General features: G+C 43.0%; 1 protein-coding gene across 2 annotated transcripts in view; it reads right to left on the bottom strand.

Annotated features, from left to right (window-relative positions):
* nphp4 (nephronophthisis 4) overlaps window positions 1-24,003 on the bottom strand; it is a 191,862-nt gene that overhangs the window by 101,777 nt on the left and 66,082 nt on the right. The window contains exons 8-9 of one of the 2 annotated variants that reach the window (XM_036947178.1): window positions 17,012-17,202; window positions 9,860-9,989 (exon numbers count right to left, since the gene is read on the bottom strand). In XM_036947178.1, the coding sequence (XP_036803073.1) occupies window positions 9,860-9,989; window positions 17,012-17,202 (321 nt within the window). The remainder of the gene's footprint in view (window positions 1-9,859; window positions 9,990-17,011; window positions 17,203-24,003) is intronic. The other variant, XM_036947179.1, reaches the window with a different exon arrangement.

Genomic DNA, 24,003 nt, shown 5'->3' with positions numbered 1-24,003 from the left:
AACTATGTAGATATTCCTTTTATTTATTTTAATTTTAAATCTGCCGTTTCCAGCTACAATAGTCATTTACAACATTAACAATGTCTACACTGTATTTCTGATCAATTTGATGTTCTTTTAAATGGACCAAAAATATATATATATATATATATATATATTTTTTTAATATATATATTTCCAAAACAATACATTTCTAAAGTGACCCCAAACTTTTGAACGGTAGTGTATATATTATAGTAGTACTGCATTGTTGGGAAAGGGTAAGCCAGAAATGCATTTCAATGTAATAGTGCACAAGACAATAAAATCTTCCATGTGGACAATGTTTGTTCTCACCGGGTTCATTGTCAGTCGTGATAGGCAGTGAACGTCTCTACAGGGCAGTTAGCAATTCTGACGCCTTCCATGTGGAGTAAGCAAATGGGCCAGCCAGGGCATAGCTTTTCTACACTGGCAGCAGGCTTCAGAACTAGGGCCCGGCCACATGGCGTCCATTAGGCACACAAACATCGGTCCCCTCTTGCTCGCTGCCAAGGCGGCATGTACCCGTCTGGAAAAGGATGGCTTCGCTGGCACGCTCTCACAGGGTAAGACTCACTCTGGGCCCATCAGGGGAGATTGATGCACTTCTCAGTGGGGAAAGCTGACATTCATTTTAATTAGGCCAAGCATTGTGTCTCCAGCATCGTGGTCTCTACTGCTCTCTTCCAGCCGCTTCCCTCAGCGTGGAGATAAAACCCCAGGGAGAAATTACCTCCAGCATCAGCAGAATCAGCTAAATACATCCTTTCAAAATCCTGATGACATTACTATGTGTATGATGTTTGATTAACATTTAATTAACATTTATGTGACATTTGAGAGGCGGAACAAAACAATCAGTTTTTTGTTTTTTTTCCAAGCTAGGGCCCACGCTAACCTGAAGACTCTTGAGTCTTGACATGCATCTCATCCAGAAAGCCAGGCAGCCAGACAACCGGGGTTAGGGCAAGAGGGGGGGTTATTGTAAGTGGCAATTTTTTAATGAGCATGTGAATGGAGAGATTTAAAGAGGTTTTCATTCTGCAAACATCATTAAAGCCTGCAGGGACACGCGTCTTCTTAAGAGAAGTCACAGAAAACACACACAACGATCCATACAAAGTCTACCTGCACTGCAATCCAATTAAAATCCAAAAAAGAGTCTCTAAGGCACAGAGGAGCAGCCATACCAAACAACTTTAACAACCACTGGCACCCATGTCAGTGGTTCCTGATCTGATGTTGTTGTTAACATCCTAACCCTTTGCAATCATATTAGAAATATAGATACAAATACATGAATAGATACAGAAAGAAATACACAAACTAAACTAATGAAAATATTAAATCTGAGCTTTAATTACTAAGCCACAGTCAAGAGGAAACCATCCACATACTGTATATATTCAGCCGGTTACAATCAACCATTCCCAAAACAAGCAGAAGATTACTACTTTCACTCTCATTTCCTGGACTTTGAGTTGATGTAGATGTCACTTTCCTTAGGAGGCCTCCAACTGAGTGTGTGTGCTTGTGGTGCTCGCAAAGTTAACCGCATAGTTAACACTGAGTGAGCTGGGTGGTGGCTGTCTAAAATGAGCTGCAGACACATAACCACCCTGTGTCACTGTGCACCCTTGTGTATGTGTATGCGTGTGTGTGTGTATGTGTGTGTAGCCGGGTGCTCGGTAAAGGGCACATCAGTGCTCATGTTTAAATCACTTTTGGAGGAATCAGAAAGGTCACACGTTAATGGTTACACTTCCTCAGACGCTCTAATCAAGCGTGCCAGTCACCCAGCCAGGGTCAAAGGGCACCTGAAATCAGACGTGACTAGTGGCACATTCATTACCAGAAGCTAGCTTTCAGCTTCTCTCAGCCTCCTCAACACAAAGCAGTTCCTCAACAGCCTGCGTGTCACAACTGTCAGGCCCCCTTCTATTCCTTGACACCTAGTTTACTGCAGTGTAACAGTCTTGGCGATTAATTACTGATTTGGGTGTGTGCCTCAGCAAGTGAGACAACGACAAGGATGAGAGACGAGGAGGGGAGGATGAAACGGGCCCTCATGACAGACGCCACCACCGCCATTCTGCTTCAGCTTCTCAGTCTGTGACCTGGCGCAGTCACTCGTTCCTCGTGTCAACGTCCTGGATAACTGCAGCTGTCACGCTTCTCCAACAAATTGCTTGGAGGCAAAAGGACAGGAACACATGGCCAGCGCGCCTGCCTTCTCCCAGACCGACCTCCATTAGAAATGAGCTAGTGCCTGTCAGAGGGAGGCAGACAACAATAAGCGCCATCGTCTTACATTAGGCTTTATATGACTGTGTTACATGGCTCAACAGCTAACTGCGTTTGATAAAGGCGGTGATTGAAGGGAGCAGAGCAAGGGTGGGGAAAGACAGCAGGGCTAAATTGGTGTTGACAGAATGAAATTAGGAGCCGTCGACGCGGCCGCGTGTCAGTCCCCCGTTCTAGTCATATAGCTATACTGTAGATGGAAACCTACAGTACAGTAGTCCAAGGATGACATCTATGATTAGCCCACATACATATGTGATGTACTGTGCTGGGTATTTTCATGCACTTTTCATGGCTGATTGGAAGTGAAATGCTTTGATTCTATTGGTGAAGATGTAGGGTTCACTTCAAATGCATGATTTTTTAAAATTAAATTTAGTCTTTTTACCACTACTTACTAAAATATTTCCATATTAAGTTTTTAATCTCATTCTCAAGGTTGATGTGTATTTACAGAGTCTTCAGAAAGTATTCACACCGCTTGACTTTAATGCTGTTGTGTTACATCCAGAATTTAAAATTGATTAAATTGCGATTTGTCACTGGCCTACACACAATTCCCATTCATGTAAAAGCGGAATTGTGTTTTTATACATATTTACTGGTTAATTAAAAATAAAAAGCTGAAATGTCTAGAGTCAATAAGTATGAGAGTATTCAACCATGAGGCCAATGGTGACTTAAAACAGTTACAGAGTGTAATGGCTGTGATAGGAGAACACTGAGGACGGATCAACAACATTTTATTTACTCCACAATACTAACCTAAATGACAGTGAAAAAAGGAAAGACTATACAGAATTAATATATTCCAAAACATGCATCCTGTTTGCAATAAGGCACTAAAGTAAAACTGCAAACAATGTGGCAAAGTAATGACCTTTAAGTCCTGAATACAAAGCGTTATGTTTGGGGCAAATCCATCAAAGCACATCACTGAGTACAGTACCACTCTTCATATTTTCAAGCATGGTAGTGGCTGCATCATGTTATGGGTATGCATGTCATTGGCAAGGACTAGGGAAACAGGATAGAGCGAAGCACAGGAAAAATCCTAGAGGAAACCTGGTTCAGTCTTCTTTCCAACAGACACTGGGAGACAAATCCACCTTTCAGCAGGACAATAACCTAAAAGCCAAATATATACTGGCATTGCTTACCAAGACAACATTGGATGTTCCTGAAAAGCCTAGTTACAGTTTTTTTTACTTAAATGGGCTTAAAAACAAAACAATGGCAAGACTTGAAATGGTGGTCTAGCAATAATCAACAACAAATTTGTCAAGAGCTTGAAGAATTTGAAAAATAATAAAATGTGCAAATATTGCACAATCCAGGTGTGCAAAGCTCTTAGAGTCTTACCCAGAAAGACTTTGAGCTTTAATCACTAACAAAGGTGATTCTAACATGTATTGACTCAGGGGTGTGAATACTTATGTAAATGAGACATTTCTGTATTTAATTTGCAATACATTTATAAAAACATGTTTTCACTTTATCATTATGGGGTTTTGTGTGTGTGATTTTGTATTTATTTAATCCATTTTAAATTCAGGCTGTAACAACAAAATGTGAAATAAGTCAAGAGGTCTGAAAACTTACTGAAGGCACTGTATGTGGCTACATGAAACGTGCACAATGTGTATGACATGGGTAACGTGCAATGTACGTATTATGTTGAGTATGTAATATGAAGTTTATATTATCTATACAGCAGTCTAAGACAATTTCCCCCTCGTGACATTAAAGTTCATGATGTCCAAGAAAGGGAGCATATTAAAATACAGCATCTAAATCAGTGCTTCCTAAACTTTTTCACTCATGCCTCCCTTTCATTATTGGGGAACATCTAGAAACGGCATAGAACTTCTCCCATTTTTTTTCAAAGGCAAATACTGAGCAAATAAGTCAAATTAACAACAGCTAAATAAAAGAAAAGAGATTATACATCTACAGTGTATTCGGAAAGTATTCAGACCCCTTGACTTTTTTCACATTTTGTTACGTTACAGCCTTATTCTAACATTTATTAACTAAATCCACAGCAATCGACACACAATACCCCATAATGACAAGGCGAAAATATGTTTTTAAAATGTTTGCAAAAAATAACTGAAATACCTTATTTACATAAATATTCAGACCCTTTGCTATGAGATTGGAAATTGAGCTCATTTGGCATCCTGTTTCCATTGATCATCCTTGAGATGCTTCTACAACTTGATTGGAATCCACCTGTGGTAAATTCAATTGATTGGACATGATTTGGAAAGGCACACACCTGTCTATATAAGGTCCCACAGTTGATGTCAGAACAAAAACCCAGCCATGAAGTTGAAGGAATTGACCGTAGTGCTCCAAGACAGCATTGTGTCAAGGCACAGATCTGGGGAAGGGTACCAAAAAATGTCTGCAGCATTGAAGGTCCCCAAGAATATTGAATGGAAGAAGTTTGGTACCACACTTCCTAGAGCTGGCCGCCTGGCCAAACTGAGCAATCGGGGGAGAAGGGCCTTGGTCAGGGAGGTGACCAAGAACCCGATGGTCACTCTGACAGAGCTCTAGATTTCCTCTGTGGAGATGGGAGATTCTTCCAGAAGGACAACCATCTCTGCAACACTCTACCAATAAGGCCTTGATGGTAGAGTGGCCAGAGGGAAGCTACTCCTTAGTAAAAGTCACATCACAGCCTGCATGGAGTTTGCCAAAAGGCAACTAAAGATTCTCTGGTTTGATGAAACCAAGATTGAACTCTTGGGCCTGAATGCCAAGCGTCACATCTGGAGGAAACCTGGCACCATCCCTATGGTGATGCATGGTGGTGGCAGCATCACGATGTGGGGATGTTTTTCAACGACAGGGACTGGGAGACTAGTCAGGATCGAGGGAAAGACGAACGGAGCAAAGTATAGAGAGAACCTTGATGAAACCCTGCTCCAGAGTGCTCGGGACATCAGACTGGGGCGAAGGTTCACCTTCCAACAGGACAACGACCCTAAGCACACAGCCAAGACAACGCAGGAGAGACTTCGGGACAAGTCTCTGAATGTCCTTGAGTGGCCCAGCCAGAGCCCAGACTTGAACCCGATCGAACATCTCTGGAGAGACCTGAAAATGCAACAACAATACTCCCCATCCAACCTGACAGAGCTTGAGGGGATCTGCAGAGAAGAATGGGAGAAACTCCCCATCCAACCTGACGGAGCTTGAGAGGATCTGCAGAGAAGAATGGGAGAAACTCCCCAAATACTGATGTGTCAAGCTTGTAGTGTCATACCCAAGAAGAATCAATGCTGATATTTCAGATCTTATTTTTTATAAATTTGCCAAAATATCTAAAAACCTGTTTTTCTTTGTCATTATGGGGTATTGTGTGTAGTTTGATGAAAAAAAAGCAACTGAATCAATTTTAGAACAAGGCTGTAATGTAACAAAATGTGAAAAAAAGTCAAGGGGTGTGAAAACTTTCTGAAGGCACTGCATACTTAAAAATTGCCCCACTTTGATATTGCACATTAGGGTAACATAATATTGTGTATAATTTATGGGAGAGATGTTTGAACGTTTAAACAAATTTGGGATCGTTAGTTTAGAATTATTATCCTTTTTTTACCGAATTAAAATCACAGTGCAGTTATCACAAAACGACCATTAAAAAGGTCCCGATCGTCATCATTAACAAATACTTAACACAAAAATGATGTATGTAGGGGGAGATATGCAACTTTCAAATGATTTGCCACGGATAAAAAGCTTAGTTTGACCACATTTTCCTGGTCCTAGAGTCCTGAGGAGAGTTTTTACTTTCAATAATTGTAAAAAAATAAATAATAATAATTAAAATATAAAAATGGGCAAAAATGTTGTTACGAGGCTTTCCTCAGACAGCGAAGTAATTACAATAATACTATGGTACCAGAGACCGAGAATTACCACTGCACTATCACTATAATATAACACATTGTGGCAGACGGTAATTACAGAGTGTACCAGGGCGGGTAATTGCACGTTTTCTGCACACGTTTTCCTTGCTCGTCAACATTCTGTGTCTCAGACCTTCCTCCTGTGCGGTTAAAGGAAAAATCCACCCCAAAACTATATTTTTGTACTTATTTTTAATTAGTCCATTGTTGATACAGTCCCAAAATGTTTTGCATGTCAGCAGTCAAGTTTTCAAGATATTGGACTTTCAAGAAGCAAAGTGTCACTTGCCACATCATCATGACATTTTGGGACTGTATCAACAGTAGAGTAATACAAAATGATATAAATATATATTTAAAAATAAAATCCCCCTTTTCATTACTCCACTGTTGAGTGATACTGCACCAGTTTTTGAGTATAGTTTTCCTTTAAGTAAAGTAGAGGTGGGGGGACCCTCCCTCTGTCTGTCTGAAGCCTATGAAGCCCCCTACGAAGGCCCCTATGAAGGCTATGAAGACCTAGTAAGCTGACTGAAGATTGCTGAGTAATGCAGGCCCTTGAGGAGCAGAGAGAGAGTGGGCAGTCAATACGTTTGACTGCAGGCAAAATTGCTTGTTTGAAGTTCGTCAACCTCAGTGGCTAGGCTCCTCCGGGCTCAACCAGCTCCCATGCCTCTCTTCTCCCCCTTTCTCTCCGTCTCGCTCTTTCCCTCCCTTCCTCTCTCGCTCTCTCTGTCTCACTCGTTCCCTCCACTGATGGAAACATACAAAATGTGGGTTCAAACATTCTCAGGGAAAAGGGGAAGAAAATAGAGAACTGGGGGGGGGGGGGGGGGGGCAGCCAGCCAGCAGAGGAAACTCTGCAATTAAAAATCAAATGAGGAGAACAATGACACAGCAAGGTTTTCCTTTTGGGGGTGCTGGGGGGAGGCTGAGGGGCCAAATAAGTTCTTGCAAAATGAAGGACGTCATCCACACCCTCAGGACGAGTCAAAACTTTGTCTCACTTTTCAATCTGCAGTTGGTGAGTGATGCAGTGTTGGAGGTGATCAGAGCGTGTGAACTGTGGCAGTCTGGCCATCGAGTCACTGTTGAGCGATTGGTACCCGACTGCATTGTGTTACCATCTGAGTGAAAGCATTTTAAAAGTTGTTTACTCTACCACCACCTTGCTCAATATGAGGAAGGTGTTCCTAATGTTTGGTATAGCCAGTGTATAATCACCAAAGTAAGCAGAACACATACACATACACGGTCATAACAGGAACCAACTTATATATACAGGATAATTGGGGTTTTGGCAATTTGGCCAAAGAGTACAAACATAGACAGTGCACAAGGAATACTTGAATATGGTAGAACAGCGAATTAACTTGATGGATGGAAGTGGGGCTCGAAACCACGCTGCCAAAAGGCTGAAATGTCCTAAATGACAGAAACTGTGGTACTATGAACACATAAACTGTATAAGTTACGAATGACACCATCAAATATGAGATCTCATCTACATGACAGCTGAACAAAGCTAGAAGGCAGCTTGCCACTTGCAGCACAGAGACAGAGTATCAAAAGATGTGTTATCTGAGGAGTTTGACATCGATGCACAGGGTCGTTGTTGAGCTCACTCCTCTCCTCCACTCCCCATCGATGGAGAGATAATAGACCCCATCAATATTCCAGACCTCCCTGAACTTTGGAGCGGGTCACAGTCCCCCATACACCCCCCCCCCCCGCACGCGCGCCTTCCCCCATCCTCAGGTGGCGATACCTACCCGCTCCCCTCATCACTCACCCTCAGGCAGATCATGACAGAGCTCTAAATATACCTATGCACCGCTGACTGCAATTAAGCTCCCTGCCTTCCTCTCGCAAAATAGCTCTCACCTCATGGAATATTCATGAGGTGTGGTGCTGTTGGGTGAGGGGGTTTGACATGTCACCAACACTTGTCTATCTTCTCCGCTGAGTGACATATGTGACTTTGTGCAGTGTGCAAGAGATAGGGGATAGGATCGATACAGGGTAGGGTATACAGGCCAATCTTTGCATCTCTCTCTCGCACTCTTTGCATCTCTCTCTCTCGCACTCTTTGCATCTCTCTCTCTCTCGCACTCTTTGCATCTCTCTCTCTCTCGCCATCTTTGCATCTCTCTCTCTCGCCATCTTTGCATCTCTCTCTCTCGCCATCTTTGCATCTCTCTCTCTCGCCATCTTTGCATCTCTCTCTCGCCATCTTTGCATCTCTCTCTCTTGCCATCTTTGCATCTCTCTCTCTTGCCATCTTTGCATCTCTCTCTCTCGCCATCTTTGCATCTCTCTCTCTCGCCATCTTTGCATCTCTCTCTCTCGCCATCTTTGCATCTCTCTCTCTCGCCATCTTTGCATCTCTCTCTCTCACTCTTTGCATCTCTCTCTCACTCTTTGCATCTCTCTCTCTCACTCTTTGCATCTCTCTCTCTCTTTGCATCTCTCTCTCTGTGTGTGTGTGTGTGTGTGTGTGTGTGTGTGTGTGTAGCAAATGTTCGTTTTTTTAAATCAGTTTTCGAACCATTAAGCATTATCCAATCAGGCAAGTCAACAGAGAACCTGTTTACATCAACAGTAAAAGTCTGACTGGCTCTCGAGTGGTGAGATTGTGAGGATGGGCGTCAGTAAGTGGCTGCGTCCTAAATTACCTTCTATTCCCTATATAGTGCACTACTTATGACCAGAGTCCTATGTGCCCTGGTCAAAACTATTGCACTATGTGCACTATATGTAGAGAATATGATGCCATTTGGGACACAGACAGTGAATGAGTGAAAGCAGGCCTACAGTATACTGTGTACATGGAGTGGAATGCTTGTTATTGTTTCGGTTTTAATTGGTGGCTCATTAGCCCAGGAGTTTGCAAGGGACAGCACATTCACAGACACTAAGAGCGCCCACCCCTAGCACACTGCATCAAGGCTAAAGCCCACCAACGCACATAATTGGCCAAATATTTGGTGTTGCCATACCGTCTGCGTCTAGCTAACTAAACCACCCGTATTGTAAATGACTTCCCTAGGGACATTTTGATTCTTGGATTGTTGATTTTTCTCTCTCTTTCTGAGTTGATGATGTCTCTCCAACAGACTCTTTCTCTTCCAGTTAGCCTTTTTGTAGATAATGGTTTCCTACCCTTGTCCTGGTTCCTCCCTGTTTCAATTGGGAGGGGATAATCTTTCCCATGCTCTCAGGCCATGCGTGTGTGTGTGTACACGTGTATGAGCTAGGCAGCGAGGATGAGAGGCTACCTTGGCTCTGTTCTCCTCAGCTGCTTGCCTTGAAACCTATCCTCTCTTCCCCCTCCTTTTCTCTGCCAGTGTTGTGTTTGTTCTTTTACTAAGGTTGTCTGGCCAAGGATGCCTCTTTAATTTCCTCAGGGAGGAGACCAGGGGAGATGGATCCATGCTCCAAGGACAGGAGAGGATGGCTGGCAGGACAGGCGGCAGTGGGGGGGGGGGGGGGGGGGGGGGGGGTTCAGCAGGGAAAGATGTTCAGTCCAAGGTGCTTGGATCTGTTGTTCCTCTGACTGGGGGATTTCTTAACAGAGCAGACAGAGGAACCGGAACACACCACCCTCTTACCTTTCCGTCACCAATGAGCGACGAGGAGAAGACATACTCAAGCTGGAGGGCGATCCCCACAGCCTGGTGACTGGGCAGCTTGAGCTCCAGACTGCTACGTAGAGCCAGGCTCTGACTAGGACTGGAGCTGCTGGAAAGATAGCACACAGGGAGAAAGAGAGGGAGACATTAAAAGAAAGAGGGAGAGAGAAAGAAAGAGAGGGGCGGGAGAGAGAGAGAGAGAGAGAAAGAAAGGAGATAGATGTGACAAGGGTTGCGAGTGGACAAGTGATCCATGTGGCAGTCACCATACAGTACATGACAGCTTGTCTTGCTAACAGAAAAAAAACATTTAAAAAAATAAAAAAATAAAATAAAAAAAAATCGCTCTACACCAGGTGTTCAACCTGGGGTCCTCTAGGGGCATAACAGAGGTACTGCAGGGGGTTCGCAAAAATATACAAAATAAAAACATGGAATTTGGATTTTATTAGAAAGTTTATGAATATCGCAAGCAACAAGATTTAGAACACTTACTCGTTCAAGGGTTTTTCTTTATTTGTACTATTTTCTACAAGAATCAATCAAGACAAGATGGACAAAGAGTGAATCACAATAGACACTGATACATTTTCTTAGAATAGCTTCTGGTGTGTCTATTATACAGCTTTATCTGTGTTCTGTGGATGTTAGATGACTAAGACGGGTGTCACATCAAATCAAATCAAAATCAAATTAAACACAAAGTGCAAGGCACTTCTCTGTCTGTAAGGTTAGGCTATGTGCAGGAGGCACACGCAACATAGCTTCTGCGTGTAAATCAGCTAGAAAGATGTGTCGGCATCGAGTAATTGTCTCTGGCCCCCTCCCAGTTAGGGGGAGTGATGAGCTCTACAGCAGAGTCTCACAACTCAATCGCTGGTTGAAAACTGTTTTCTGCCCCTCCCAAAATATATAATTTGTAGATAATTGGCCCTCTTTCTGGGACTCACCCACAAACAGGACCAAGCCTGACCTGCTGAGGAGTGACGGACTCCATCCTAGCTGGAGGGGTGCTCTCATTTTATCTACCAACATAGACAGGGCTCTAACTCCTCTAGCTCCACAATGAAATAGGGTGCAGGCCAGGCAGCAGGCTGTTAGCAAACCTGCCAGCATAGTGGAGTCTGCCACTAGCACAGTCAGTGTAGTCAGCTCAGCTATCACCAGACCGTGTCTGTGCCTCGACCTAGGTTGGGCAAAACTAAACATGGCGGTGTTCGCCTTAGCAATCTCACTAGGATAAAGACCACCTCCATTCCTGTCATTATTGAAAGAGATCATGATACCTCACATCTTAAAATAGGGCTACTTAATGTTAGATCCCTTACTTCAAAGGCAATTATAGTCAATGAACTAATCACTGATCATAATCTTGATGTGATTGGCCTGACTGAAACATGGCTTAAGCCTGATGAATTTACTGTGTTAAATGAGGCCTCACCTCCTGGCTACACTAGTGACCATATCCCCCGTGCATCCCGCAAAGGCGGAGGTGTTGCTAACATTTACGATAGCAAATTTCTATTTACAAAAAAAAAAATGACGTTTTCGTCTTTTGAGCTTCTAGTCATGAAATCTATGCAACCTACTCAATCACTTTTTATAGCTACTGTTTACAGGCCTCCTGGGCCATATACAGCGTTCCTCACTGAGTTCCCTGAATTCCTATCGGACCTTGTAGTCATAGCAGATAATACTCTAATCTTTGGTGACTTTAATATTCATATGGAAAAGTCCACAGACCCACTCCAAAAGGCTTTCGGAGCCATCATCGACTCAGTGGGTTTTGTCCAACATGTCTCTGGACCCACTCACTGTCACAGTCATACTCTGGACCTAGTTTTGTCCCATGGAATAAATGTTGTGGATCTTAATGTTTTTCCTCATAATCCTGGACTATCGGACCACCATTTTATTACGTTTGCAATTGCAACAAATAATCTGCTCAGACCCCAACCAAGGAACATCAAAAGTCGTGCTATAAATTCACAGACAACACAAAGATTCCTTGATGTCCTTCCAGATTCCCTCTGTCTACCCAAGGACGCCAGAGGACAAAAATCAGTTAACCACCTAACTGAGGAACTCAATGTAACCTTGTGCAATACCCTAGATGCAGTTGCACCCCTAAAAATTAAAAACATTTCTCATAAGAAACTAGCTCCCTGGTACACAGAAAATACCCTAGCTCTGAAGCAAGCTTTCAGAAAATTGGAACGGAAATGGCGCCACACCAAACTGGAAGTCTTCCGACTAGCTTGGAAAGACAGTACTGTGCAGTACCGAAGAGCCCTTACTGCTGCTCGATCATCCTATTTTTCTAACTTAATTGAGGAAAATGAGAACAATCCGAAATTCCTTTTTGATACTGTCGCAAAGCTAACTAAAAAGCAGCATTCCCCAAGAGAGGATGACTTTCACTTTAGCAGTGATAAATTCATGAACTTCTTTGAGGAAAATATTATGATTATTAGAAAGCAAATTACGGACTCCTCTTTAAATCTGCGTATTCCTTCAAAGCTCAGTTGTCCTGAGTCTGCACAACTCTGCCAGGACCTAGGATCAAGAGAGACGCTCAAGTGTTTTAGTACTATATCTCTTGACACAATGATGAAAATAATCATGGCTGCACACTGGACCCTATTCCAACTAAACTACTGAAAGAGCTGCTTCCTGTGCTTGGCCCTCCTATGTTGAACATAATAAACGGCTCTCTATCCACCGGATGTGTACCAAACTCACTAAAAGTGGCAGTAATAAAACCTCTCTTGAAAAAGCCAAACCTTGACCCAGAAAATATAAAAAACTATCGGCCTATATCCAATCTTCCATTCCTCTCAAAAATTTTAGAAAAGGCTGTTGCGCAGCAACTCACTGCCTTCCTGAAGACAAACAATGTATACGAAATGCTTCAGTCTGGTTTTAGACCCCATCATAGCACTGAGACGGCACTTGTGAAGGTGGTAAATTACATTTTAATGGCATCGGACCGAGGCTCTGCATCTGTCCTCGTGCTCCAAGACCTTAGTGCTGCTTTTGATACCACCGATCACCACATTCTTTTGGAGAGATTGGAAACCCAAATTGGTCTACACGGACAAGTTCTGGCCTGGTTTAGATCTTATCTGTCGGAAAGATATCAGTTTGTCTCTGTGAATGGTTTGTCCTCTGACAAATCAACTGTAAAATTCGGTGTTCCTCAAGGTTCCGTTTTAGGACCACTATTGTTTTCACTATATATTTTACCTCTTGGGGATGTTATTCGAAAACATAATGTTATCTTTCACTGCTATGCGGATGACACACAGCGGTACATTTCAATGAAACATGGTGAAGCTCCAAAATTGCCCTTGCTAGAAGCATGCGTTTCAGACATAAGGAAGTGGATGGCTGCAAACTTTCTACTTTTAAACTCGGACAAAACAGAGATGCTTGTTCTAGGTCCCAAGAAACAAAGAGATCTTCTGTTGAATCTGACAATTAATCTTAATGGTTGTACAGTCGTCTCAAATAAAACTGTGAAGGACCTCGGCGTTACTCTGGACCCTGATCTCTCTTTTGAAGAACATATCAAGACCATTTCAAAGACAGCTTTTTTCCATCTACGTAACATTGCAAAAATCAGAAACTTTCTGTCCAAAAATTATGCAGAAAAATTCCTCCATGCTTTTGTCACTTCTAGGTTAGACTACTGCAATGCTCTACTTTCCGGCTACCCGGATAAAGCACTAAATAAACTTCAGTTAGTGCTAAATACGGCTGCTAGAATCCTGACTAGAACCAAAGAATTTGATCATATTACTCCAGTGCTAGCCTCTCTACACTGGCTTCCTGTCAAAGCAAGGGCTGATTTCAAGGTTTTACTGCTAACCTACAAAGCATTACATGGGCTTGCTCCTACCTATCTCTCTGATTTGGTCCTGCCGTACATACCTACACGTACACTACGGTCACAAGACGCAGGCCTCCTAATTGTTCCTAGAATTTCTAAGCAAACAGCTGGAGGCAGGGCTTTCTCCTATAGAGCTCCATTTTTATGGAACGGTCTGCCTACCCATGTCAGAGACGCAAACTCGGTCTCAACCTTTAAGTCTTTACTGAAGACTCATCTCTTCAGTGGGTCATATGATTGAGTGTAGTCTGGCCCAGGAGTGGGAAGGTGAACGGAAAGGCTCTGGAGCAACGAACCGTCCTTGCTGTCTCTGCCTGGCCGGTTCCCCTCTTTCCACTGGGATTCTCTGCCTCTAACCCTATTACAGGGGCTGAGTCACTGGCTTACTGGGGCTCTCTCATGCCGGCCCTGGAGGGGGTGCGTCACCTGAGTGGGTTGATTCACTGATGTGGTCATCCTGTCTGGGTTGGCAACAAGTGCTCGGCATATGTGGGAACTCCTTCAAGACTGTTGGAAAAACATTCCAGGTGAAGCTGGTTGAAAGAATGCCAAGAGTGTGAAAAGCTGTCATCGAGGCAAAAGGGTGGCTATTTGAATAATCTGAAATATAAAATAAATTTGTTGAACACTTTTTGGATGTCTTCACTATTATTCTACAATGTAGAAAATAGTATAATAAAGAAAACCCCTTGAATGAGTAGGTGTTCCAACTTTTGACTGGTAGTGTACCTATAGTAGAATTATTTAGAATTATGTCAACCGTATTTCTCAACTCCTAATACTGAGCTAATTACGCTCACTGGAGTATCTGACATAGACTTTGAATAAGGAAAAGCAAGTACCAGTTGTGGCAAGTGCCGCTGGCAAGCTTTCTGGACTTGGAAATAAATGTTTTGCCAAAACACATTATAACCTTTGTTTAACCAGCTAGACAGCTGCTATTAGCTAAAATGTGCTTGGAATTACCATTCTAGCTAATAGGCTATGCTAGAGTTTACACTTCCTCTTCCAATTATAATGTGGGGAGGTCAAAATAATGAAAAGGTATCTACCAAAACTATTAATTTTAAAATTGTTCTTGCCATTATCATTCACCTGATGATAATACCAAAATGTGAAAATACATTTTTTGCTAACATATAATTGTGGTCCCTGGATCAGCAGCAAAAAAATAAAAAAAGGTTGAAGACCCCTATTTTACACACTAAATACAAAATCAGTCTTACTCCGGTCCAGCACCTCAAACTACAGAAAGGTATCCAAATTGCCCAAGAATCCACTACACAACAGTATTGTAACTATTCTGAAAGTAGTGGCACAGAAATAGCTGCAACAGTCACTTGTCAATTGAAAAGTTTCTATTTGATGTAGTTTGATTAAATCGATAAGTCTTCTTTCAACCACTGCTAGAATCATCATAAAAAAGAAAGTTAAATAACTAAAGTAATCATCGTTCAGACTGAAGGTCAAACAATGGCTCTACCAAAAGTAAACGATGGACTGTTCAACTGAGCGTTGTGCCTACTTCCTTACAACTGTATTAAAAGGTACAGTGAAGTGGCGTCATTTCTTCTTAGAAAAGGAAAATCACTGCCGATGACAATGATGTTGAGCGGTGCCCACTCCACGCGCCATGTGTTACTGGCCCCATGTGATCCTCGCATTCATATTATTTAGATTTTCATCATTCACAGTTTGCATACAGCCCTGACTGCCAGCATATTGACGAAGTGAGGAAATGTTGTGAAGGTCAGCCGAGTTGCGCTACTCTCCGCAGGCAGAACCCCCCAGGAGACTGGAACAGGCGTTCCTTTGAACTGGGCCCACGAGCAGCCCTGTGTGTGTGTGTGTGTGTGTGAGCGTTGGCTTCTTTCTCAGGCGAAACGACGACAAAAAAATAATAATCTCCAGAATAATTACGGCCTACGCTGTGCTATTCATAACAGCGCTTTCAAATTCTGTGTGACCAGCAAGGGGGGGAACAAGAGAGTTCTACCTACCTCTTTATAAAAGGAACTAAAACACAAACGGCGGTAGCGTCGGATAATGTAGTGTCATTATGATTATTATGGTTATTATGTATGGTGTGCAGCCCAAATGGCACCCTATTCCCTATAGAATCCACTACTTTTCAACAGAGCCCTATGCGCCTTAGTCAAAAGTAGTGCACTATATAGGGTGCCATTTGGGATATAGGCAAGGAGGTGATAGAAACAGGGAGGCCACTTTATCTGATGGGGGGGGGGGCATACTTGACACGCCCACATAGTTGCTATAAATGTGGTGGCATCAGACAAACAGCTTTATTATAAGCGATATGAGATGAATTGATGTTTAGTTTCCTTTTGTTGAGTAAATTGTGCGACACCACTCACAAATACCTACTTTGAATATCACATGATCATCAAATTAGAATGGAATTTGTTTTGTTCGATGTGCGTTCACTAATTCTAAACTAATAACTGAACCAACTCATGAAAGCTGATTTGAATATTGTGTCTTGCCATTTCTAATATGTTGGTATGTGGCCTTATACAAGCACACAGTCATACAAAGTAGTATGTGAGCATCTAAATCTTGATTGGTCATTTGTCTATTACCGTCTATCGATACAGTATATAGATCATTGGTCAAGAGATAAATCGTTGAATACGGTGTGTTGGTGCTGGACTGGAACAAAGCCCTGCACAAGGGTTGGTGATCAGTGTGTGTGTTGGTTTTTTCCTCTCTCATCTAATGTCAATCCAGAGTGTGACTCCATCACCAGCACAACACTGTGTGTTCAGCACCACAAGGAGGCCACTATCACTATGTCAATGGCAGCAGGGTCATACTGATTAGTGCACACTGTAGCAAAACATTTTCCAACGAAAGACAAAAAAATACTGTGTTTCTTATTGTAACATTTCAATTAGTAGTCCCTCCCTGTTTCAGTCCGTTTTCTTCCTTATAATGCCAAGTGAATAGGACCCAGGAAACCCATGCGCTTACAAATACATGAACAGAAAGTGACAGAAACCCACGGTGTCGTAACAACCCTTGCTGTAGGGTTTGACGTGCTGAAGCCATCCGTCGGAAGCTGATTATGTGTGTTTTAGTGCTGATCAGAGTGGAAAAGGGTACGGAACCTATCGCTGACCTTGCATGATCAAACCCAGTTGACGGGGTTAATGTACCAAACCCTGCACTCAAGGATGTAGCCTACCGCTACCAGCCCAGTGAGGCTCCACTCCACTCACCAGTCTCTGGTCAGTGTGCCCTGTCGGGACGTGCCCCCTTTGGTACGTCCCCTGCTCCAATCGGTGGCCTCGGTTGTCTCCAGCACCACCACCTGGGGGCGCTCCAAGAAGCCCCAGCCGTTGTGGACCCCCACGTGGAGCCTCCGCTCCTGGATGACCACCACCGGTGAGCTCTCTGGACCCGAGTGTTTCTGCAGGAGAAAAGAAGAGATCCAATCAGGATGTATTGAGCCAAGGTCGCTCCTCATCCACACACATGTGAACAGACACACACCCACACACTTGGAGTGAGAAGATGCCTAATTGCATGTTGTATAGATAATGAATAAGATCTAGCATAGATGGGGATTTAAATGACACTTACATCTGTCAGGTTGTACAGTTGAGGCCATTAAACTATAAAAGTTGGATACAACTAGGCTATAAAACAGTGCTCACAGACAGTACAAATGTATTTTTAGGTGTACAGAACCCTCTCTACAGCATTCCTCCTGGTACCACCCCAGGACACTGTCACCGTCCCCGTGTGATGAAACATGACGAGACGTCACCCTCACAGCCCGACTTCTCAGCCCGTCTCACAAAGTCTCACACTCTGAGGTCTCACTGATTGCTCTGCTCTGCAAGTACTTTGACTCTGTCTGCTCATTTCATCTGCTGCTCAGCCTCTTAGTGGAGAAGGGGAAAGACCAGAGCCCCATACATGTTTAAAGGAGTGGACCCTTTGCATATAATAGGAGGAGAAAGCTGTGACAATGGAAATGGAAAACAAAAAATAAGATGATTACACTGTGCACAAAGGCATACAATAGCGTACATTTTTTAATTGCTTTCTTGCGGCCCTGTTACAGCGTATACATTATCATAATAATAGCAATGATTCATACTAATGCTGTGATTACGCAAATTGTAACTAATTAATCAGCTAATAATTATTTCAAATCAAACATCTGGGGAACCATTGGTTCTTTTTTTGCATTTTGTTTTTCGCTCGCTCTAATAACGTGACAATCAATCACAGATAAACCGTCATTACAAGCTACCCTATGAAATGAAAAATGTAAATGCGAATGAAGAAGTCAATATGTTTAACAAATAAGTCAATCAACGGGCGGATTGGTTGTCAGCTGTTTTGGGAGTTTGCGCTGCAGCGTGGCACTTGCAGCTGCTAAGTAACTCGGAGAGAGCAGTGAGCGAGATGATTGACTGTAAACTCTCTAACCCTGGGTTCTGGGCCTAACTTCTGTTCCTATGTTACTGCCTGCCTCCCCAGCTTCTGCCTCCCTCTATCTTTCTCATTGCCTCTCTCTCTCTCTGCCTAAACTGTCTCCATATCCACCCACACCTTCCCAATCCAATTAGCATATCAATTGAGCATCAGTATTATATACAGCTGCACGCTGTGCAGCCCACGTATCCTCATCATTCTCTCAATCTTCCTCTCTCCGCCTCTCCTACTCCCTCTCTCCCTCCCTCTCTCCCTCCCTCTCTCCCTCTCTCTCTCCCTCTCTCTATCCCTCTCTCTATCCCTCTCTCTATCCCTCTCTCTATCCCTCTCTCTCTCTCTCCTGCTCTCTTCACGGCAACAGTAAACATCTCTCTCGTCCATCTCTCTCAAGTGGCCGGGGAAGATACAGTAGTCGGGGCTTGTTTATACTCAATGGGGAAATTGTGTTTAACATCTGAAACATTCCCATTTAGATCCGTCAATGCCTTTCGAGGGTCTGCGATAAGAGACCCGAGGCACAAACCCTGAAAAGTTGTGAGATACACTACATGACCAAAAGTATGTGGAAACCTGTTCGTCGAATATCTCATTCCAAAATCATGGGCATTAATAAGGAGTTGGTCCCCCTGTTGCTGCTATAACAGCCTCTTCTGGGAATTCTTTCCACTAGATGTTGGAACATAGCTGTGGGGACTTGCTTCCATTCAGCCACAAGAGCATTAGTGAGGTCTGGCTGAAAGCACAAAAATGACTAGAATGTTGTTGTATGCTGTAGCATTAAGATTTCACTTCACTGGAACTAACGGGCCTAGCCTGAACCATGAAAAACAACCCCAAACTTTACAGTTTGGGCAGGTAGCGTTCTCCTGGCATCCGCCAAACCCAGATTAGTCCGTCGGACTGTCAGATGGTGAAGCGTGATTCATCACTCCAGAGAACGCGTTTCCACTGCAACCGAGGACAGACAATTTTCACTCACTACGCACTTCAGCACTCGGCAGTCCCATTCTGTGAGCTTGTGTGGCCTACCACTTCGTGGCTGAGCCGCTGTTGCTCCTAGACATTTCCACTTCACAATAACAGCACTTACAGTTGACCAGGGCAGTTCTAGGAGGGCAGAAATTTGCCGAACTGACTCGTTGGAAAGGTGGCATCCTATGATGGTGCCACGTTGAAAGTCTGAGCTCTCCAGTAAGGCCATTCTACTGTCAATGTTAGTATATGGATATTGAAGGGGTGTCAACATACTTTTGGCTATGTAGTGTATTGTGGACACCCCTTCAATCTCCATAGACAGGCATTGGCAGTAGAATGGCCTTACTGACGAGCTCCGTGACCGTGTAGGCCACACAAGCTCACAGAACAGGACTGACGATTGTTGAAAGCCGTTATTCTCATTGAAAATACTGAAGGCCGTTATTCTCATAACCAAAAATATTGCATTTTCAGCTATGTAAAGATACTTTTGGCTATGTAGTGTCTTTCCATAACCAAAAATATTGCATTTTCAGTTGTTTGAAGCTGTTGTACAATCCTGAAAGTAAAAGACGCAAATATGAAACTTAGTAACAGATCTACCGCTTCTTCGACTTGCTTTCAATGAGAATAACGGCCTTCAGCAATTGGCGGTCCCATTCTGTGAGCTTGTGTGGCTTATACGGTCACCACGCTCTTCAGTAAGGCCATTCTACTACCAATGCTTGTCTATGGAGATTGCATGGCAGTGCGCTCGATTCTATAAATCTGTCAGCAACAGGTGTGGCTGAAATCGACAAATCTACTAATTTGAAGGGGTGTCCACATACTTTGTAAATATACTGTATAATGAGGCTGATGTGGCAGGTAGCCTAGAGGTTAAGAGTGTTGGACCAGTAACCAAAAGGTCACTGGTTCGAATCCCCAGGCCGGCAAGGTGGAAAATCTGCCTATCTGCAAGGCAATTAACCCCCAAAAACAACTCCTCCCCTGGTGTGGACGTTGATTAATATGGAGGTGGTCCCTGTACAGGGACCGCTCAGCGGAAATTTCAGAGCGCCACCTATAGTACTTTACTTAGTACTCGTTAAATCTCAAACTTTCATTAAAACACACATGCAAGGTACTGAATTAAAGCTACACTCGTTGTGAATCTAGCCACCAAGTCAGATTTGTAAAATGCTTTTCGGCGAAAGCATGAGAAGCTATTATCTGATAGCATGCACCCCCCAAAATACCAGCACGAAACGTAAACAACAGATTTTGCGGTAGCCGGCGCTACCCAAAACGCAGAAATAAAATATAAAACATTCATTACCTTGGACGAGCTTCTTTGTTGGCACTCCTATATGTCCCATAAACATCACAATTGGGTCTTTTTCCCGATTAAATCCGTCATTGTATACCCAAAATGTCATTTCCTGAAGGCCAGTCTGATGCTGCAAAAAGTCCATTTACAAGACGCAACGTCACTTTTTAAAATTACAAAAGTCGCCTATAAACTTTTACAAATCACTTCAAACGACGTTTCTAAACCAACTTTAGGTATTAATAAATGTTAATGATGTATCAAATTGATCAAGGGGGCGATCTGTATTCGATAGCAGCAAGTCTGGAAAACATCGTCCATTTTTTCAGTTTCACAACATACTGTGGTGCGCCACAAGAAGGGAGGGGTCTATTCGTGTTGTAACCAAGGATAAATGATTCTGATATTGATAGCAATGGTGACATCGTGTGGAAGCTGTAGGCGTTTACAGGGGGTTCGCATATATTTTCTCTCGTCTTAAACAACTCATTGAATGGCGGACAAATATTTTTGTTTTGTTTTTGGTAAACAGTTTTACCAGGGATTTTTATTCCTAAACACGTTCTGTTATAGCCACAGACCCGATTTAACCAGTTTTCTATCCACACATACTTATCATATGCATATACTATATTCCTGGCATGAGTAGCAGGACTTTGAAATGTTGCACGATTTTTAACAAAAAGCTGCGAAAATTCGCATCATACATAACAGGTTATTAAGGCAGCCGACTCCGTACCTCTCTGATTCAGAGGGGTTGGGTTAAATGCCGAAGACACATTTTAGTTGAATGCATTCAGTTGTGCAACTGACTAGATATCCCCTTTCCCTAAATATACACTGACTCACTGTGCCTAGCTCGGGCCTATGGGACAGCCACAGTACGAGGCACAGAGGCAGTCATTTTCTGGGCCATTGCCTGTTTGAAATAGAACGCCCATAAAATGTCACATACGATTCTTCTACACCTAAATCGTATGTCTTTAGGCATTAAAAATCTTACAAAAAAAGCACACGAGCCTAGTTTGTTAAATGGAGTGGCTGCAGTTCCAGATTCTCTGGAAAACCGATTTGCCGTGGCTAACGATAATGAGATTTCTGCGCATGTGCAGGATTTGTATTTTGTTGATATAGCTGGTGCCCACCTCCACTGCCTATGTAGCTGCTGCTCTGTGCTCCGCTGCTGCTTCCCCCTCCTTGAAAGGCGATGAACGCCTTTGTCTGGTGCAGCCTACAAACTTCATGTCGTACACAAAGTCCATGTTCTAACTAACTATGGCATTCCATGCCTCAGTAGGCTATTAAGCATAAGTGCGATTTCATGTTCTTATTCTCAGGAGAGGAGTTAGGCTACATGCAGCTATTTACATGTTGTACACAAAACATGATTAATTTTTTTTCCACCCCCAATGCAAAACTCAAGTCGTGAATTACATGCAGCCATCTAGGCAGCATATCAAACACGAGCAAGACACAGACACGCAGTCTAATTAGCGATTGAAAATGTATTTTTTCTTTGCAAACATTGGCTATGCAGAAGGCAGACAGGCAGTCAAAGTAGTAGTGTTATTCATTAGCGTCTCTGGCTAGTGGCTACGAAATGGCAGCAAATACAAAAATCTGCCAACATCATCAGACAAAACGCAGATTGTTTTTGCTCCAGTGCAATGTGTAGGGACTGCATCCTGCTTGTGTAACTGCAATATCCATTATAACAGATAGAGAAGGTTTGAGCCTTCATAATGGCCTTGAATGTTTAGCTGTGCAGAAAAATGAGGCAGACATAGGCTGGGTTCGAAAGCATCAACACTGTGATGCATCATGGGTAAATTGTGGCTGACTGACTGATCTACAAATAATCGTTATTTTTGATGCAAGGTGATTTGTAGAGCAGTCAGCCTCGACTCGCCTTTAAAGTCGGCTGCAATGTCGAACGTGTCCACAGGCTACATCATCATGGTTCAGAAGAGGGTAAATAAAGAGAGAAACGTGAAGAGAGGTGGAGTGTGAACAGCAGCGAAGTAGAAAAAAGTGTGTGCCTAAAACAACCCGTGGAGAAAGAGGATTCCAGAGGGGGGGGGGGGTGAAAACTCTGCATTCACAGCCATGGCCTTTGTTAAAACAACAGGCTCCATCCTCTAAATATCCATAACCTTTTTCAGTCAAATACAATTACCAGCAGTCCTCATCACAAACATAGCATACAGTTTGAGTATGACAACCATGACAAGAAAATAATGCAGAGAGAGACAAACAAAAAAGCCGTCATTCTAATTACAATTCTTATTCTATCTATGCTGGAGGCAACTCAACACTGTGATGATTAAAAAAAATCATTGCCTCTAAGTTCCTACTGACAACAGAGTGGCGGCTAGCAGTATAAGTGTTACAAGAACCCCACAAATGATTGCTTTCAGCTACATTTAGATTACAATTATGATTATGCCTTCTCTGGAATCTATCTGTTCTCTCACTCTTTCAACATCTCCAGTGTGAGGAGATGACAGGAGATGGCACTGTTTTATCTAGGACAGGACTGTAATGAAGTGATTGAGGGAGAGAGAGTGCTGTCTGAAGCTTCTAACAGGCAACATCTGTTAAAACCCATCCCCTCTCTTGTCGCCCCTTCCACACGCACCCTTCTCTCATATCTGTCTATCCACCTCTCGCACTCCATCTGACATGCTTTCTTTCTCCTATATCCCTCCTATATCCCTTCCTCCCTCCAACTCTGTCTATCCTCTGGCTGCTGCCATCACAGATTTGTTTTCCGATCCTAAAATGTCAATATTTGAAAGCTAAGAAGCTTACAGGGAACAATTAAATGGTCCCTAAGTTAAATTATACTCCATTTCCTCTATCACAGAAGAGGGGAGTAGTCCGAGTGATGAGCGCATAGCGTGGGGCACAGGCGAGCCAGAGCTCAGGACACCCTGCAGCTCCTCTCGCTCTCTCCCCACTAGACAGCTTTTATGTTTCATCTGTAATAAATAAACAAATTTATCATCATTATGATGTAACCCGGGACACTTTGCTTCATGAAAGTCCAATATCTTGAAAATATTACTGCTGACATGTGACTTTATCAACAGTGGACTAATGAAAAAAGTGAATTTCCCCTTTAACTGGCCATCCACGGGAGATGTCCATGGGTCTCTCTCTGTCGCTCGCTCTCTGAGAGTCACCACCTTTGTTAACAGTGGTGGTAGAAATTGTGACCCGGTCTCATCATGCTACCGTGCGTGCGTACAGCGTGGTAGACTAGTCGTAGACACGTGAGCACAGTGGATCAAGCCGCTGTGACAGCGCAAACGTCTTAGTTATTTAAACTACCAGAATTACAGTTTGTTTAAAAAAAGAGAGTCTCATCTGTGCATATTAGGAGGCAATTTATTGCCATGCTTTGTTAACAGTGTAAACAAAGTAGTTGGTTGCTTGAGAGTAGGGTTGTTGTTGTTTTTTTAGCTTCCAATTCGTGCA

This window comes from Oncorhynchus mykiss, chromosome 16 (assembly GCF_013265735.2).
Source record: "Oncorhynchus mykiss isolate Arlee chromosome 16, USDA_OmykA_1.1, whole genome shotgun sequence".
Taxonomy (NCBI): Eukaryota; Metazoa; Chordata; class Actinopteri; order Salmoniformes; family Salmonidae; genus Oncorhynchus; species Oncorhynchus mykiss.
Note: the sequence above shows the minus strand (reverse complement) of the source record. Positions and strands in the feature narration are given on the sequence as shown.